Raw genomic sequence first — 19,139 nt, forward strand, 5'->3', positions numbered from 1 at the left:
AGCATGGATGGCAGCACCCTGGGAACAAAACAGTGAGCTGCTTCGGCAGTGCAGGCACATTCTGAGCTAGACGTGCATGAGGAAATGCTGTCCAGCCCATGCTTCCTCCACTGCTAGAGCTGCACAGCAGGGTGTGATGCGGGCAACCTGGGCTGTTAATTTGTAGCTATCAGCTCAGAGTTAAAGAGGCTGGCCACAGTGCCCTTGGCTTTCAATATTTTCCAAGGCTGTTTCCTCTGTCTTTGACTATGGTTCAGAGTAGATAATGCAGTAAGGGTGGGGAAAGGAGCCTTTCTGCTGCCCCCAGGTTAAAGCTGTGCCAGGCAGGCTCCAGCACACTCCTCACGCCTAGCTGGTAGTGAACTGGTTGAAATGTAATTCTTCACACAGGTTCTGATCGAGGAAGAAGGAGAAGTTGTGCGGGATGGTTCTCAATCTAGAACTCACACTAACAATGGCCAAGATGGAAGGGTACTGCTTTGGGGCAAACAGTGGTTGCCCAGATCCACCACTATTTTTCATAAGTGAATTCAGACTTGTGCATTTATTTCTCACGCTAATGTATGGAGACCAGTATGTTCAAGACAGGAAAAGTGATAATGTGCCCATCTATAAAAACTTGAGTGCAGAGATTGAGTTGATGCATGACAAAAGTGAACTATCTAGTCTACCGATGTTTATGTACCAAGAAAGAGTTCATTCTCTCTATCTTGTGTTTTTTCTCCTTCCTCCCATTCTCAGAAGTGTCACAAGATACCAATGCAAATCTAATACGGTGCGACAGACTTGGCACGCTAAACCTTTTTTGCTGAAAAATAAGGGATAATAGTTGTGTTTATTTACTACCCTGTGCTTAAAGAGACTTTAGAAGAAGAGATGGTTTGTTGCCTAGACGTTCAGTATTTTCAACCCTGAGTTCAGTACGATGTTGAAAGTTGAATTTTTCCTGCAGTTGAACTATATATCTGATATGTCATAGATTTAAAGTGTCTCTTATGTTTAGGGAAGATCTGGATTTAACATGTCTTATAAAAAGCTCAGTACTTATTTTGTATTCAGGCTTATGAGTTCCTAATGTAGTAATGGATAACATATCTAGCATAGAATACATTTGATTTCTTGAAATTCTCACAGAATTAGTTGACAAGTGAGGAGAGAACTTAAATCTAAGATCTAGGTGGTAGCTTTGTAAAAGTGCTTAGAATATCAACTACTTTCCTCAAACTGCTAAAGACAGAACCTGAATACTGGTGTGATGGATTACTTTGTATTCATGCAACACTGTTCTTTTGCAGTAGTGGAATTTTAATTTTCAGAATCCCTTTAAAAAAAGATTTATTCTGTAATTGTTCATTGTTACAAAGGATATGAATTGTTAAAACTAGAACAGTCCTTTTTTGAAAGAGGAACTCTTCTGTAAACAGAAATTAAAAAAAAACAACTCAATGCTGTTTTCTACCACCTGAAAAGGGAACGAGATAAGGGCCAGAGTTTAGACCACAAACTAATGTTTACCTAATGCCATTATACTAATTATCAATAACTGCCACAATTTTATCCATGCCTTTTTTTCGTTTAAGGTGCGTACTATTTGATCTTGAGCGCTTTCAGCGCGATACAGGTAGGAGGTCTGACTCCTGAACAGCAGAAAGTCCCAGTGTTATTTACCTTTACTGAGGCAATGTAGAACATGCGTTCAAGTTGTTGACGCCTGTTTGCATGCTCTGTACGTTTCTCCTTGGAGCAGAAATCAGAGCCATAGATGTCAGCAGTCTGGTCCACAAGAATCCCATACGGATAGGAACATCGGAGTATTTTGAAAGTGCTTATTGATTTGAAATTATAAAGTCATCTGAAAAACTGCTTAGCTTCAGTGTTATTGTCGGTGGCAGTACAGCTCGGTTTGTCAAATTGCTGCTGCTGCGGAGACTGCCAAATACATCATCTTCCAGGCATAATTCTTCTTTCCCCGTCCAGTCCATTTTGTAACACTTCACTCGCATTTCAAGTTTTATCTTTAAAAGAAACTATTTCCAAAAAAACTAAATAAATAAAAAGCAAAATATTCAGATAAATCATGAAAAGGCTTTTTTTTGTATACAGTAAAACCACAAAAGTATTCTAGCTTTTTTTCACGGATTTTGTCCATACTTTATTCTAATGCTGCAGCCTTTTTTTATTTTTTAACTGAGATTTCTAATTAGCATATTCTGGGTGAGGTTGTGCAATATAACTACTAAAATGCCATGGTGTGAAGTGTTGCTATGTTGATGGATGGTTGGCTTTAATGATCTTGGTTCTAGTCCATGGGAAAAGCCAGAAATGATGCAGGTATAATTTAGATAACTCCGGGAGGAACTAGCTAAATTAAAAAACTTATCCTCCACTGACTTTAGTGAGAATCTCTCCACCACATTAATCATTTTTCTTGCCTCAAAGGCCTGTGTTACTGGGTTCTTAGAAGAAAGTCCCATCCTGGAACGGGTGTGATAATGTCCTTTAAAGACTGCTCATTTTTCCTTGGCTTATGGTCTAGAAGAGTTTCTCTGTCTTACGTTCTTTAACATGCTGCAAAAGTTGAGAATTACAAGATACTAAAATAGTTAAATGTGTATACATTAGGAGACCATAATAGTTTTTTATGATGCAGTGTTACTCAGTTGTAAATTTAGATCACATTGCAATATTTAATTGGGTCAAGTATCTGGTGCCAAGCCTGCTGATCATGAGTATTTTATGAAATGATAACAGAATTGGAAAATCTAGAGTTCATTTCTAGAGTAATGTACATCTTACAAATGTTTGACAATTATAAACAAATTATTGCAGTTTAGTAGCTTTAAGCATGCTTTGATTAGGAAGCTGTTTTGCTTTTTATTATTTTCAGTATGGGTTAGCTTAATTTTTATTTAAGTCTTCATAGACTGCTTTGTGTATAATTCAGCACTTACTGCAAGTCAAAGTTGAAAGCTATGCAACCTTTTTCTATAATCAAAAAAGAGCACACTGAGTTTTAATGATATAACAAATGTTACACAGTAGGACTCTTCAGTCAGTCTGGATGCGGATTCATAAAAATAAAAGGAAGGATTCATTAGGCTGTCTGTCAGAACTGTAAAACAAAATTCAGTTATGGTCTCTGTTTCTCTTTAGATCTCATAAATGGAGCCCAAGAACAGTGTGAATTGCCTCCTATGGATGGTTTTCCTCACTGTGAAGGGAAAATAAAGGTAACTGTGAGCCGTTCTTAATCTTATTATGTGTGTTCTGTTAAAAACTGAACATATGTTGCAAGAAGTCACTACTCAGTGGTGTAATATAAGAGCAACTGGGTCAAAAAAGAGGGTATTTAGTGTCACTACAAAACTCCTCACCTTACCCTTTAATACTCCTGCAGAGAAACAAAGTGTCATCGTATTAAGACAGACATAAAATGCCACCTTATATTAAAATGCCATGTTATTTAATGAAATACGTTACTATTTGAATGCCATTTGGTTATTTAGACACCTTCTCCTTTTTAAAAAGCCCTTTGTTTTCTTCCCCATCATGAGTCATTGGACGTCCCCCCACCCAGGGCTGGGATTTTGTGTGCACCTCACTCCAGCCCTTTCTCTCTTTCAGCAAGACATTTATTTATACTTCTTTCCCCTCTTTGCCAACAGCTTTGTCCAGTTCTTCCCTTTCACCTTTTCTGTTTTAATGGATTCTGCCTCTTCTACTCACCAGCTAGGCACTTTATATTCCCTTCCTTCTTAGCATTGTTCTTTCAGCCCTGGGTGAGAACATAGGCTCCCTACAGAGGAGCTGTTCTGTTTCCAAGCAGAAGACTGTTGTCTTGCTCAGGGTGACTTTGGTCAATTTACCCAATAACTTCATTTGGATGGAAAGCTTTTAAAAAAAAAAAAATGAAATGATCAAGATCATTTGGTTTTTCTAAACCTGCTTCTATAAATAATCCTACTGCACTAAGTTTGCCACCAAAACTTTGGTTTTGGGGGTTCACAATTCGTTTTCTATAAATCCTGCATTTCACTAATAATGTAGTTGGAAAGACCAAATATTGAAAGTCATCAGACTTTGGTTGGAAAGGAAAAAGTAATAAACTTGCAGAGAGAGTTTTTTTTTGTTTTTGTTTTTTTCTCCAAACTACATTTCAAATGTAAAGAAACTGTATTAGTAGTTGGGATAAAAGTAAAATTGTTGAGTACTTTCATATAATTATCAAATACTAGGATTTATTTCTGAAAGTGAAGCTGGCGAAGTATACGTGAAATTTCCTTACCTTTTTTTCTCTAAATAAAATTCTTACACTATATTATTTAAAATAAGTACAATTGTATATAAATCTGTTTTGATCCATTTTGACAAATGGGCTGTGTGGTGGCTATGTAGTACGTCATTTGTATGTTAAAATAAGAAGTTAAATGAATTATTTATTTCTGCAGAATTGGTCGGTTCTTGGCAGAGTCAGATTACTGTCTTGGTAACTAAAATGGCCAGTTAAATTGCAGAGCGTGTGTAATGGGGTGCAATGAAAATTGGCTCCAGCCACACCCATACATATGAATCCTGATTATATTCTCCTTTTGGTATTTGCCTCTGCTTGCCTGGCTTACAGTTTGTGCAAACTGTACCCACACCTGGTATGTAGTTACTTCCCCAGCGGAGTTGAATGCTGAGATGTAGCGTGCTGCAAAATATTCATAAAACTCCCTTTTTGTTATTTGAGTTTTATCAGTTTGGATATAGTGGCTTGCAGCTTTCCTTTGTTATTCCTGACTTCAGTGTGAAATAGTGTGTTTCAGAGATATTCTGTGAGGCTTAAACGTAACCCTGTTTTTGTTCTGTTTCAGTGGATGAAAGATATGTGGCGATCGGATCCCTGTTACGCAAGTTACGGTGTAGATGGGTCCACGTGCTCCTTTTTTATTTACCTCAGTGAGGTCAGTAATCTTTTTATCTGCGTAAGGGGAAAATCATAGTGCCTCCCTAGCTTTTGGTAACTGTTCATGAAAAATGTGAACATTTTTCAAAACAAATAACTTTCTTCAGAAAAAATCTAGAAAGAGGAAAACATTATTAAAACAGAATTATTGAGAAGTGTTTTACTGTTTTTCTTCAGTCCACCAGGTGTTTCTAGCATGGAGAATTCTAATGTTTGTAACTGAAGTGATGTAAACAGCAACTGCTCAGTGAGTCCACACGAGTTACCCTATAAAACTGAAGTGTGGAGTTCAGTCATAGACCCTTGCCTCTGAATGCTTGCTGTTGTCTCCTGTGTAGCTCCTAAGGTAGCAGTAGATAGGAAATTTAGGGGGAGGTGTTTGGAGTGTGAAATTTAGAAAGTGGAATGCGGTAGTACATCCTCCTAGGAAGCATGCTCACTTCCTGCTTAAAGCCCGGTTTTGTACATGGCTGAATAAGGTGCTTGCCCTGGTGTTTTTGTAGTTTTTTTCCACAGATCTCCCACTTCCTGAATAATGCTTGTTTTCCTAGAAGAAATTCTGTCAAACAAGATTTAGTGCGAACTCCTAATCACTAGTCACTCTGTGTCACTAGTTTGTGGTGTGTATGCCAGAAATAAATAGTCAAATGTATTTGATGACTTGACCTCTTTCTTAATAGTAAAATTCTGATAACTTGTGGCAACTGATTTGGGCACAAGTTTTGATACCTAGTGGCTTCCTACTTGTAAAGAACTGAGAGAGCCAATGTGGCTGCGGAATTGTGAACTAATATTAATTACACAGTTTCTGCAGGATTCCAGGAGGAAGGGCTGGGTTTTTAAGTTCTGTATCAGAGATGAAAACAGTAAGTCTATTATATGAGTAACTCAGTTATAATGAAAGCAGATTCTGTTAAGTTACTCAGCTTGCTGCAGCTGAACTTTTCAGAGCACTGCTTTAAGCAGCATTAATAGTTAAATGTGTGTCCAAAACACACATCTGAAGAAATAAAAAATGCTGGGTTTTATCACAAATCTGACTCACTACATTGCTAGCGCTTCGTGTTGATTTATTTATGGGCTATAAAGCTGGTGTAGGAAAAGATCCAGTATGACTGTATTATTTATCCTGTTGTTTTTCATAAAAGCTGAAGGTACAGTTTCATAATCATCTGAAGTTGATATAAGTTTCTACTAAAAGATTGTTTTAGCATTAGTGGATTTATATTAGTGCAGTAGTACACTGTCAGCCAGCTGGTGCTTCATGTCTTTAATGCAAATGTATCTTAGAAATGAGAATACCTGTCAACTGAATGTGAGAATCTGGTATTCTTAAATGACATATTTATTATTTTGTGTTCCTGTTGAGTCACAGTATTTTCTGTGACAATCTTCTGTTTAATCATCAGCTTTGAAGACTCAGTTGATGCTGTTAGTTCTTTCATAATTGATCTTTCAGCTCAACCCCGTGGCAAAATGCGACTAGCTCTTGCTCCTAATGTGTCATATGTTTCAGAATGCAGATGTTCCTCATGCGGTTATACAGATAGCCACTTTCTACATGCATCAGTTACAGTACTGTGTTCTCCCCCTCCAAAACAGTGTGCTTCAGCTTGCCAGGAAGGCTGTTTATGAAATACTCCTTTGTTGACAAAAACAAACAACTTTCTTTTGTCTTTGAGGAGGGGATCCAGTTTTAAAGTGTAGTGATATATAAAGAATGTTAAGTACAGAATCTTTTTTATAAAATAATTTTTGAGGACTTTTGTTAGGTTCCTTATCAAATACTATTCCTAGTTAGTGAAATGCTATTTAGTGTAGTGTATCTTTTAAGAACGTAAGTGTATGTAGGAAGATGTCTTTGTAGGCACACAAACACTTGTTCCTTCACGTACAAATGAAGTTTACGAAGGTGTAGTGCCAGTTGTGGATTCTTACTGGCCCCAACCCTTCTTTCCTCACTACTTATTGCATGTGGTAGCTATTCAGCTGCAACAGTTAGGACCTGTAGTCTTGGATCAGGACCATATTGTATTATACTCGTATACAGTGCCAAATAGTACCTTCCTCAAATGAACTACTGAGCCTACAGGAACTAGTATAAGGGCGTTCTGATTTGCACCTGGAACTCTGTTACAGAAGCAGAAGTTGTATTTGAATTATTTTGTTCAGCTAAAACTTCAAGGCTTTTAGGGAAATTTTGAATCAAACTTTCAGGAGCAAGGAAAAGTTACCACTTACAACTACTCACTGCAGAGCTTTATTACTTGATAGCTTTAAATATTGTATCATGTAGTTAGTAAACATTAAACCTTCTGGATAAAAATATATGAATAAGTAACAGTTCAGTTATTCTTCTCTGAGTTCTTGACTTCTTGCTTTTAAGGTCACAGCTAGCAAGAAGTAGTATGAGAACTATTTTTATCTTGGTGGTGGACAAAATGTATCTTGTAATTGTTAAATGGTGTAAGAGGATTCATTCAGCTTGAGTTTTCAGAATGTTGTGGAATAAGCTAGTCTATTTGAAATAACTTTTAAGTTTCAAAAACTGCCTACCATGTGCATAAGAATGTATCAAATACTTTTATAAATATTATAGTTGTAAGACCTTTTACATTTTTCTGTCCATTCTTACAGTCTGGTCTGCTACCTGTAATATTTTGGAAGATTAGTAGTATTTCTCTAAAATTTAAGCCAAGATAACATAGATACATTAATTAAAGGACATGTTTTTCCAATATAAGGGTTGTGTCACTTCACAGAGGGCAAATGGTTGTTTGTTCAAGGGTGCAGGAAGTTGATTTTTTCTTTAGGAAGAAATGTAGAATTTGGGCAACTTCTTGTTTCCTCATGGAACAAAGATACAATTAGCACCATTGTCTGTGGGTATATTTGGGAACTTCAGACTAAGATCTTACACATTTTTTTGGAAGTTTTGTCCCCATGGCAGGATGTAAAACTAATATTGGCTGAGCATGTTATTAACCTTGAGTTTAAATTTGGCATTCTTAATCCTATGATTAATTCCATGATTAATGCCCAGCAGCAGAGGTTGAAAGCTTAAACGTTCGTGAATGCAAGCATGAAATGAAATTCTAATAACACTACAATGATGTGGATTTATGAGGTGTGTTGGCTGCTAAGGATAACTGGAAATGCTATTGCAAGAGTAATTTGTCAAAGTGGACAGGGATGAAGAGTTGACAGTTTATAGTAGGGTTGCACAGCTGAATGATAAATGTGCCTACAGAGCTCTCGAGTAAAATCTGCTGGTTTAAAACATCAAAATGTGTTAGGGTTCTGGCAGGATATTACTGTTAAGATTTTTTTTCACTTTAAGGTAACAATCTAGGAATAAAATGGTTATGTAAACATCTTCTGTTTGATAAGGCAATATTAAATTACATGTAGAATCACAGAATGGTTTGGCCTGGAAGGGACCTTAAAGCTCCTCCAGTTATATCCCTCTGCCATGGGCAGGGACACCTCCCACCAGCCCAGGTTGCCCAAAGCCCCATCCAGCCTGGCCTTGGGCACTGCTGGGGATGGGGCAGCCACAGCTTCTCTGGGCAGCCTGTGCCAGGGCCTCACCACCCTTATAGTGAAGAATTTCTTCCTGATATCCAGTGTAAGTCTCCCCTCTTTCAACTTAAAGTTTCATGGCCCCTCGTCCTATCACTACACCCCCTGACAACAAGTCCCTCTCCAGCTTTCCTGCAGGCCCCATGTAGGTACTGGCAGGCCACTGTAAGGTCTCCCTGGAGCCTTCTCTTCTCCAGGCTGAACAACTCCACCTCCCTCAGCCTGTCTCCATAGGAGAGGTGCTGTAGCCCTTGGACCATCCTTGTGTGTGTCTACTTTTGCTTGTAAAATCATCTCTGCAGTCTAGTGTGACAAGAACACATGCTCTTTCATACTTTTTCGGGATCTGATTTTTTCTCCTAAAGCAATTCTATTAGGATATTATATGTTAAACTCACCTCTCTCTTGTAAAGTGGTTTCAAACCTATAAACAGAGGAGCCCAGAATGTTACTTTTCATTGTGTAATATGGGTCAGAACCACAGAGAGAGACAGTAATTTGCCCATGGTTTATGCAAAGCCTTAGAAACACAGCTAGGAATAAAACTGTCCTACGCCCTGGTTATGTAGTCACTGTGTATCTGCAAAATAGAAACAGCACAGTGAAAATCCAAGTCGTCTTTTCTGCAGAGCCTGCACAAATGCAAGTATTAGCAGCTCTGCCTCCTCTGGTTTGCTTTTGACGGCGCTCCCGTAGGAGTACGAGTCATCGACAGCTAGCTTAACAGCTCTTCTCCGCTTCTCTTCTGGTGTCTTGGCTGCTTGAGCAGACTGGGAGGTGAGCATGGCAGCAGAGGGAAAGCAAGAAGGTGTCCAACGCGTTCAGGTTTAGTTTTTTTATTTAAAGCTGTATCCTGTACACACTTGCAGATAAAGCTGCAAGGATTTTGCACTTCTAACCAGCTGCTTTGCTGGAGGCACCAGGTCACTCCAGGTGGACGATGCACAACCGTGCAGTACTCTAATTGTGCTGGAGCCTTGGAAAGACTGGAGGAGAAATAAATGTCCTGAACAGCAAAACCAGACTTGTGTTTTCTGGAAGGACAGAGGAAGGCAGGGATTAGAAATGGCAAAAGTTGAAAAGGAAGTTAAGCTAACTCTAAGGTTTCTGAATAACTGTGGCCTGGTTTCCTTTTAACTGTGATACAAACTTATCCATTGAGAAGAGTTTTTCCTTTTAACCTTTTTTAGTTATGAAAAAGCCAGTTGGTTAACACTATGTCATTGGCACACTTAAAACTTTCATGGATGGCATTGCTTCTGGTGAGAAATGAGAGAGAATGAATTCTAGACAGCACAAAAACATGCTTCACTGCAAAATGCTAGTTTGCAGCTGACAAATGAAACCTCAGAAAATATCTTCTAGAAAATAAATTTGGCACAGTTTCCCAGCTTAATAACAACAAAAGGTGGAGGGATCTATTTGCTCCTTTTTTTCATCTAGACATTTGTTTCCTCAGAGGACTGCCTGCCACCCAGGAGCAGGACTGCTGCTGTGCCGGCTGGTGAGACAGTGGCTGTGGTGCAAGTTACTGCAGTCCAGGGAAGCTCCCTCTGTTTTGCTCTCTTGTGCTCCCTTGAGACTTGATGCTGGAGCTGGGCAGCTACCATGAAGATCCCAGGCTTTGGATCCCAAACTCACCTTTCAGGTGCAAGTGTAATGTTTGGTATTCTTCTTCAAAGTGGATCCAACGCTTCAAAAGACCAAAAAGCTGTTTCAGCAACACAGTCTTTGAAACTTCTGTAGTTTTTCATGTTTCCTAGAATACCACTGGAGAGAATTCTTATTTTTAGTTCTTTAGACTGATAGAAACAACGCTTTTTTTTACAGTAATATTTTTCTTTACTCTGTGAAGGAACTGAGCAGAACAATACAGACTGAAGGTGATTTTCAATGTGGATTTGTTCCCAGAATGCAGGCTCTAGTCTAAGGCGTGTTTTAGTGAAATAGTGAAAACATCTGGTAATTACAGTTATGCAGGTTCCTCAGATCCTTGTGGTTTTGCTAGTTTAATGCAGTTTGCTAGCTTCTGTGTGGAAGTCCCATTTCCCCAACTGCTGCTGCATGTGTTAGATAATCTCTAACAATGAGGTGAGTTAGCGATTTCCATTTCTTCAGCATAACGTAACATTGAACCAACTTCCTTAAATACCACACTATTACTTAAAAGAAAAAAAAAGACAAAAATAGCATTCTTGTCTGAAGTGTAAATTAGCAAAAGCTTGCACTAAACTTCTACAGTTCCTAAGAAATTAAAATGCTAATGATGTTCAGTACTTTGTCCCCAAATCATCCAGTAGCATATTGGCCTGGATTTGGGAGACTGGAGCTCAGTTATCTTTTCTACCTTGGGCACTTTTTAAACAGGGATTAGTATTCTTCTGTCTTGTTGGAGGATGCCAGTGTAAGAGAGGAATAAAATTGAACGCACGTTACTGAAGTTAGATAAGAGACCGTTTGGGGATTGCCTGTGGAAACAAACTCCCAACGCTACCTGTACGCGCTTCTCAATTTCACTGAACAAGCACGCAGTCATCTTACCACAGATTTTGTCCCATCTTCAAAATGATTACGTATCACTGAGCAAATGCTAAACACCATGTAGATGTTACAGCTTCTGGAGGAGCGGAGAAAGTCACCTTCCCAAAGGTAGCATTTCATTTGCCTCAAATGCCTAAATGGGTTTTCTAAGTGAACGTTGAGTTACCTTCTCTGCCTACCTGCATACTGTCCAATAAATTTCAAGATGCGCTGTCTTTCACCAGGTATTGCAGTGTTGTTTATTTCCTGCTCTTATTGACAGAAGATTCTTAATAGTAGCACTTCACTGTGGATTGAATTACACTGAGCAATAACTCTGCTCACCTGAATTGCAAACTGGCTTTAGTTTCCCTGTAGACGTGCCGCACCTTTCCTTCAGAAGAGTCCAAAATGAAGTTCATGCCAGGTGTTCAGCGAGTATCCTTCAGCTCCTGCTTTGTCCAGCTCCCACTAGTACTCTTTGAAAATATAATGGACTTCCTGAAGTTGTGGCTGTGGAGAGCCTCTGGCAGAGTACGCTTGCATTCAGTTTGGAAGGTGCTCAGACTGGCCTGTGCTACAGAGATTTGCTGGCTTTTTAGGAGTGTAATCAAGGTCCTTGCTCTGTAATATAGCTGAGCACTGCAATCCTAACATCTCTCCAGTCTCATTGCATTTCCAAGGAAGAATTATTGGAACAGATAAAAGCTGCAAAGCCTCTGAGATACTTTTCTGATTGTCTAGGTTTGTTTGGGGTTTTTGTTCTTTTTTCCGTGTTAACTCATTTTTCAGTAAGCTACGTAAAGGTAAATTCTCACTGTGGAAGGGGATTGTCTGGGACTAGAGGAGCTCTGTAATTCAGTTCAAGCAGCTCAGAGCACTTCCCACTAATATCTGGAATTGTGTAACAATTTTGGGCTTCTAAAGTAGCATGTAACCTAACCTTAGGGAGCTATCTACATATGCTCTAGACAGTGCTGTGTCTACTGTGATTCAGAACCAGGCAGGAGACACTAGGCTTCTCAGGTGGACTTAGTCTCTTGAGAATGATCAGAGGCTACCCAATACATTTGATTTGCATTGAATTCGACACTAGTTACAGGAGGCACAGCTGTTCTTATTCAGAAATATGACAGGAGAAAGATAAATATAGTCTGTTCTGAAAAACAGCTTAGCATTTATATTGCTCATCCAAAAAATGGGCAGTCTTCAAATCTGCACTTGCTGCTTCCCAACAATCTCCTGTAACTGCTGTTCTGTACTTTATCACATCCTTCCTACCCAATCATGCAGAACAGCAGAGCACTCAGTTGCTATGGAGAGAAGAAGCTAGAGGAAGAACTGATGCTAACCCAGGGAGAGAAAGGCTGTCCTGGAAAGCACGGAGAGACATCCCAATTCCTTCTTCAGGGATGAGCTTATGTATTTTTTCTTAAATGATCAAGTAAAATGCATAAAAAAGTCCAAGGGCAAGATCTGAACAAACATTGCTGCCGTCCTTCCTTTTGTTCAGACTTGTGGCTTTTGGCCATGTGGTTATCTGTAGCTAAACAAATACAAAGCTGCAGTGTCTGTACATTTCTGACAGATTTCATCTAGACACGCTTTAGTGATAAAATAATCGTTTGTCATCATTTCCCATGACAAGGAAAACATCCGTAACAGTAGGCAACAATACCATATTTGTAACTTCATACTTCAGCCTTATGCATGTGCTGTGTAGTCTTGCTACTTACAATCATATACATGTATGCAAATGTGTGTATGTATGAGTATCCACATCAATTTTTTGCTGTTGTACATGCCACTTGATCATAAAGATTCCTGGCCCAGGATGAGGTACGCTTTTATGCTGTTGCATTTCCTGCACACTTTTTTTCATTAGTTAGGTGGTACAGTCTAAAATTAACCAAGGCATTATTTTTCTTTTCATGTCCCACTGCAGCAGCTTCCAGAAGACGTTTTGCAACACACATCCTTAATTCAGCCCCTCACATTCCCCACCACCTTGCTGTCTCATCCCTCATAGCTTCAATGAAAGCTGATGGGTCCCGCAGAAAAACTTCCTTTGGGCACCGTGAGAGCAAGGGGAGAGAAGGAAGCTCCAAGCATTGGGTCTTTTCCCAGAGCAGGCAGTGCTGTTGGTGCTTCTGTATCGCATAAGGCCAAGGAGATTAAAGGCTTTCACTCAAACCAGTCTGAATGGTTTTAGTCCTTGCTCACCTTTCTTTATCACCACATTTATAGTTGGAGGTTACTGCTCCCTGAGGTAAAACACAAGTTCTGAGATAAAGATCCTTTCATAGTTACTGAAATGCGGAAGGATGCTCAGAGCACCTCCCTTTGTTTTCGGAGAAGTTGGCTTGGCAGTGGTTACTGGTCTGAAGCTGAGACGAACGACTGTGGGGCTTGCTCAGAAGTGATGAGTACAGTAGCTGTCTGTTCCAGACCGTATTTGGTCACATGAGGCAACCAAGGAAACTACCGAACCCTTTGAGGTTTCATTTTTAGTGAGAGGAATCCTTGTGCTATTCTTTGTGAACCCTGGGCAACCTGTTCCACTGCCCCACCAACCTTATAGTAAAGAATTTATTCCCAATGTCTGATCTAAACCTACCCTTTTTCACTTTAAAGCCATTACCCCTTGTCCTATCACTACACCCCTGACAAAGAGTCCCTCCCCAGCTTTCCTGAAGACCCCCTGTAGGTACTAGAAGGCTGCTATAAGGTCTTCCTGGAGCCTTCTCTTCTTTAGACTGAACAACCCCAACTCTTCCAGAACTCTTCCAGCCTTCCATTTCCTAGGAGGGGAGCTGCAACCCTCTGGTCATCCTCATGGCCCTTGTCTGGACTCGCTCTGACAGATCCTATTTCTTTACAAGATATTTGAGCAGTCTTTACTGAGGACTTTTGCCTCTATTACATTGCTGTAGACCTTAATTTTACACTGTGCCATCCAAAGTCATGGCTAACTGGAAGCTTTTTACTTGAAATGCACATGAAAATACAATTGGCATGTTTCCTGAGTAAAGCTGCAATTAAAATTTAGCAGCATGATAGTTCTTGTGTAGGTAACATCACATCAACAGGCTGTTACATTCTGCAGTCTAAGCCTGTCAGTGCTATTGTTCCCCTTTCCAGTAGTTTGAGAAAGGCTGCCTCTCGAGTCTTAGATAACTTGTGTAGTTGCCTAGGCTGAAATCCCCCTCTCTTCTGCCAAAGAGCATAAATCATTGATCATCCGTTGCTCGCACTGAACAGGGAAGCAAAAACCCGAAACAGAGAAATCTCTGTTCCCTCTGAAAACCTCGTCTTCGTTAGAAGTGTGATATTTCGTGAGTGCTGAGCACCTTTATAAGCACAGGTATTACGACTTGCATAGGTTTCTCTACTACAGCTTTTCACTTCTGCTTTCTTCGTTCTGCATCTGATGATATCTCTGTGTTCTGAAAGTAACTTCTGAGTAAGCTGCAGTGTGCGAGTGTTAAACCCTGCCGTGACTCTGATCACCTTCTGATTTCCCTCTCGCTTTCTCTTTGAACCACGACACAGTAATTCTAGTTCTTTCTTTAATTGCCTGCAAAATTCACTTTTGTTTTGATCAACACAACAGCATTTTGGCTGTTTTGGCCGTCATAATGCGTTCTTCCTGGAGGCGTGTGTGTGCCTCTGATGGTTATTGCTCAAAAGTACCTGAAATTCGCTATTGGGTTACACATGGCTTAGCGAGTGTGTCAGTCAGTATGTTGCTTCTCCATCCCCGCTTCCCCATGAGTCAAGTTAATACAGTGATTATCTTCTTTCCCCTCCCCCTGTATATCACGTTTTTGGTCTTAATCTTTGCTTTCTGGGTGCTCCTGTTAACTATTATCCCACATCTAACAGGTCTCACTTGCGAGCCACTGGCTTATCAAAATCAGCAAATCCTTTCCTTTTTCTATAAGAGAATGCCTCTGCATTCTTCCTACTGCATTCACGTACCAGTCCTGAAAATAACGAGGCAACCAGCATACTTTGAAGAGTATGTGTTTAAAAATCTTCTGGTGAGCCAAGTTGTGGGTTTTTTTTGTAGCTCTTGGTTTTTTGTTACTGTTTTCAGATTGAATTGACTAAACACCAATACGGAAAAAATGACTGTTAGACAAGTTGTGATATATCTTTGAGTCTACTCCTGCAATGTTTATCTGTGAGCTGTATTTCAGTAATTTGATTTAGATTAGAAGGAAAATGGAATATTACTAAAAGCACGAAGGTACTGTATTGTTCAGCATGACGCCCCATGGTGTGGGACGTCCCTCTGGGCAGCCTGGGCCAGCTGTCCTGGCTGTGTCCCCTCCCAGCCCCTGGGGCACCCCCAGCCCGAGCTGGCAGGGCAGCACGAGGAGCTGAGCGGTCCTTGGCTCTGGGTGAGCCCTGCTCTGCAGCAACTGAAACATTGCCATGTTATCACTGCTGTTTTCATCAAAAATCCAAAACACAGCATTGTGTGAGCCTCTATGAAGAAAATTAGCTCTGTCCCAGCTAAAACCCTGACAGAAGGAGAGAGAAATTGAGACTGTGCACAATTTTTAATACAACTCTTTTCTAGTAGCAATTCCACAGCTAAAGTTAAGACTGTTAATTGCTACAATTTCTAGTATCCTTCCAGAGCTGGAGTTCAATGAATAATCAGGTATTTCAAACAAGGTTGTTCATGTCATGGCTTTCAAACGTTGCATTAAATATGTTGGGTAGATGAATTCATAGCATTCAAATTAAAGCTTTTATATAATTTGTCAGAGAAAACTACGCTTGATACATTTCTTCTATTTAATGAGGTTGTGATATTTGGTAATTTATTATTTTCATGTGATTGGTCTTCTAGGCAATCATTCAGTACAGTCTTAAGGTATCAATCTCTAATTCTTCAGGCTTACAGGTCTGCGACTGGAGGGACCCTCCCTTTTTGCAATGCAGTTATGTTTCTGTTGTGCTTTCGTGGGTTTGCCTCCAACAGTGAAATTCCTTCTTCACAACAGTGAATGGGCTAATTATTTCACATGAGTTATACAGATTCCACAGAACAAGTGAGATTCCCATGGAAAGCACAGGCAGTTTCAGTGACTTGTATCCATTTGCTGTTTCTTCCCTACCTACTAGCCGTTGTTGTTTTTCTAGTAGACCGTAGTAGAAGTAGTGTATTTGCATGGATTGTTTCTCTCAGAATTATGGCTATTAGTACTTGTGGATGCCGTTACCTAAGTTATTATCCTATTACTTATCAAATAAGATTTTTTGTTAAATTCATCTTTCTTTCAATTTTTTGTCTAGATTTCTACAAGGTAGAACTCTGATCCTTGTTTTTTCTCAGTCTTTTTACAGAGATAGCCTAGGCAGATGGGAAATGTGTATATATAGAATATATATTTTGTAAGGTCTAGAAGCATAGAAAATTCACTGCTTTTTGAAAATATTTAGGAACTGCTCAGAAAAAGCATTTAGCAGCTGACCTCTGACTTGAAAGGGGTTTCTATCATGTATTCATTATCATGAATGAATATCTAAATGCTACTTTTAGTTGCAAATTTGCAAGGTTAAAGGAGAATTGAATTGCAAAAAGTCGTCTTAAGCTTTTCTTAGAAGGCAGGTTTTGCCTTGCAGTGACTTACTAATCAGCTGATGTCTTATTCAAACCATAGGAAAGTGCAATATAAAGGCAGTCAGAGTTTGGTAGGGCAGCTGAAAGTAAAATAATGATTTGTTTTAATTTGATTGTTTTGCAGGTTGAAAATTGGTGTCCTCGTTTACCTTGGAGAGCAAAAAATCCTAATGAAGAAACCGATCAAAAAACAGTGGTAAGAAAAGCATTAAAACACGAGTGTTCAGTAATTGTTCAATCAAAAGACCCTGGAAGCCTGTGCCGCATAAATGCTAGTAAGACTAGAATTTACTATTGTTATTCCTCAGCTCCTCAAAACTGAAGGACAGTATCCTTGACTATGTATATGTAGCTCATCACATATTTTCTCCAGTCATACTGCTGTCTTGGTGGCAGATTTCCACTAAAAACATTTAAGTGTTTTAGTTTATGTAATATTGTACACAGATACTGAGAAAATTTGCAAATCCATAGACTGTTCACCAGTATTAAGTGACCATATGTGAAACTATCTATTTTTATTATCCCATAAGTCTGGGCTTTATATAAAACAATGCTGTAACAGAAGAGGCCTATATACGTTTCAGTTTTGTAAGGTTTTGATTTTTTCCTTTAGAAATAACTCAGTGTGCAGTAGAGTTTTTAAACTGTTACAGCCTAATTATGTAGCACTTAGGTATTTTAAGATAATTATTGGGCCGCAAATGAACATCGCCTATAGAATTTTGGTGTAGAATGTCATACTTTGTAAAACCAATTGTTTTGCATTAGTCTGGCTTTAAAATGAATATTTCTTTTTAAAGGAATACTGTAGCAATGTTTCTGCCTTAATGTTATTATTATAAGAGACTTCCTTGTATTTTGAAGATTGACGATGATATCTGAATCCTCGGTGTAATTTTCTGAATTTATATCATGTCCTAGAGATACTTTAGCCTCCTTTTGCAAACACATGAACAAAACTAAATCTTCTACTGCAGAAATAAATACATTGTGAAACATTGCAAACATACTCTGGTGCTACCAAGTACTACTAATAAAAAGAACAGTAATTTATATGGCTTAGAAATGTCTATTTAAATAAAGAGATCTTAAATGCTTGAACTAAAATCATAGAATCATTCAGGTTGGAAAAGACCTCTAAGATCATATAGTCCAGCCTTTAACCTAGTACTAAATAAAGTCTACCTCTAAACCACGCTATTAAGTTCTACATCTACACATAGCTTGGAAACCTTCAGGGAAGGTGACTCAAGCACTTCTCTGGGCAGCCTATTCCAACGCCACCCAACCCTTTCAGTATAGAAATTTCCCCTAATATCCAACCTAAACCTCCCCTGGCACAACTTGATGCCATTTCCCCTCATCTTATCACTTGATGCATGGGAGAGGAGCCCAGTCCCCACCTCGCTACAACCTCTTTTAAGGTAATTGTAAAGTAAAATCTTGACTTTAGGATAAGAAGCATTATCTTTTTTTTTTTTTTTTTTTTTTTTTTTTTTTACAACAAATAATGTAAGGAACAATTCATGTTTGGGTAGTTTCATCACTTCTGGAAGGTACACAGTTTGAACAATAACATTTTTTTGTTTGTTTTAATGACTTAATTGAAGGCTGAAATTCGTATCAACTTTGATCCTCTCTACAAAATGATGTCAAGGCATGAGGAATTCAGGTGGATGATGTTACGCATTAGACGAATGGCTGATACCTGGATTGAAGCAATTAAATCACTTGCAGAAAAACAAAATTTGGAGAAGAGAAAACGAAAGAAGGTAAGTTAAAACACTTTTTACTCTTGCCACTTGCAATCATTTAGCCTTATTTAAGCTAAATTTTCCAAACGTAACTTTGGAGCAGAAATACCAATATATGTGTAAAAGGCTCACGTTTGTACATTTGTCTCTTTTCAAGGAGTATTTTGTTGTTTGAAATTATTTGTAAAATGTTTTTTTGCTTTACACATAGTTTTTATACATTCAGTAAGTCAGTCTTTGAATAAGTTTTCTAACATCTTTAATTTTGGATAAAAGAGAAGTTATGCAGAAGGTTCTAAAGAAACAAACTGTAAATTTACCACAAACTGATTACACTGGAATGTTTTACATAGTTGTAGAAAACAACAGTTGTATATCTCCTTTGTCCACAATTAAAATCTTACATGCCATCTTTCTGGTTTGGATTGGAGTAGACTTGAAGTTGATCGCCACTTTTGATTGGATCTCTTTTGACTTGTAGTGAGTCCAGTTTAAAGTCTGTGAGACTCTTGAAATCAAAAATTCTGTTTAATTTGAATTCTTATTTTTTTTAATTACCTCAGCCAGTTAAGATAAAACTGAAACTCTTAAACACAAAGGTTTCCCTTCCTGCCTTGTGCTTACTGGAGCCAATCCTGAGCAACAGTCACAGTTGTGTTCCTACCCCCTCTGAAGGCTGCCTGTCTGCAGCTCA

At 38.8% G+C, this 19,139-nt stretch overlaps 1 protein-coding gene across 7 annotated transcripts in view; it reads left to right on the forward strand.

The window, feature by feature from the left end:
- Window positions 1–19,139, forward strand: part of MGAT5 (alpha-1,6-mannosylglycoprotein 6-beta-N-acetylglucosaminyltransferase) — a 119,447-nt gene that overhangs the window by 58,165 nt on the left and 42,143 nt on the right. For all 7 annotated transcript variants that reach the window (XM_035556091.2, XM_035556093.2, XM_035556094.2 and 4 more), the window contains exons 4-7: window positions 3,154–3,230; window positions 4,857–4,946; window positions 16,813–16,884; window positions 18,302–18,463. In XM_035556091.2, coding sequence (XP_035411984.1) covers window positions 3,154–3,230; window positions 4,857–4,946; window positions 16,813–16,884; window positions 18,302–18,463 — 401 coding nt within the window. The remainder of the gene's footprint in view (window positions 1–3,153; window positions 3,231–4,856; window positions 4,947–16,812; window positions 16,885–18,301; window positions 18,464–19,139) is intronic.

The sequence above is a fragment of the Cygnus atratus genome, chromosome 6 (genome assembly GCF_013377495.2).
Source record: "Cygnus atratus isolate AKBS03 ecotype Queensland, Australia chromosome 6, CAtr_DNAZoo_HiC_assembly, whole genome shotgun sequence".
Classification (NCBI taxonomy): domain Eukaryota; kingdom Metazoa; phylum Chordata; class Aves; order Anseriformes; family Anatidae; genus Cygnus; species Cygnus atratus.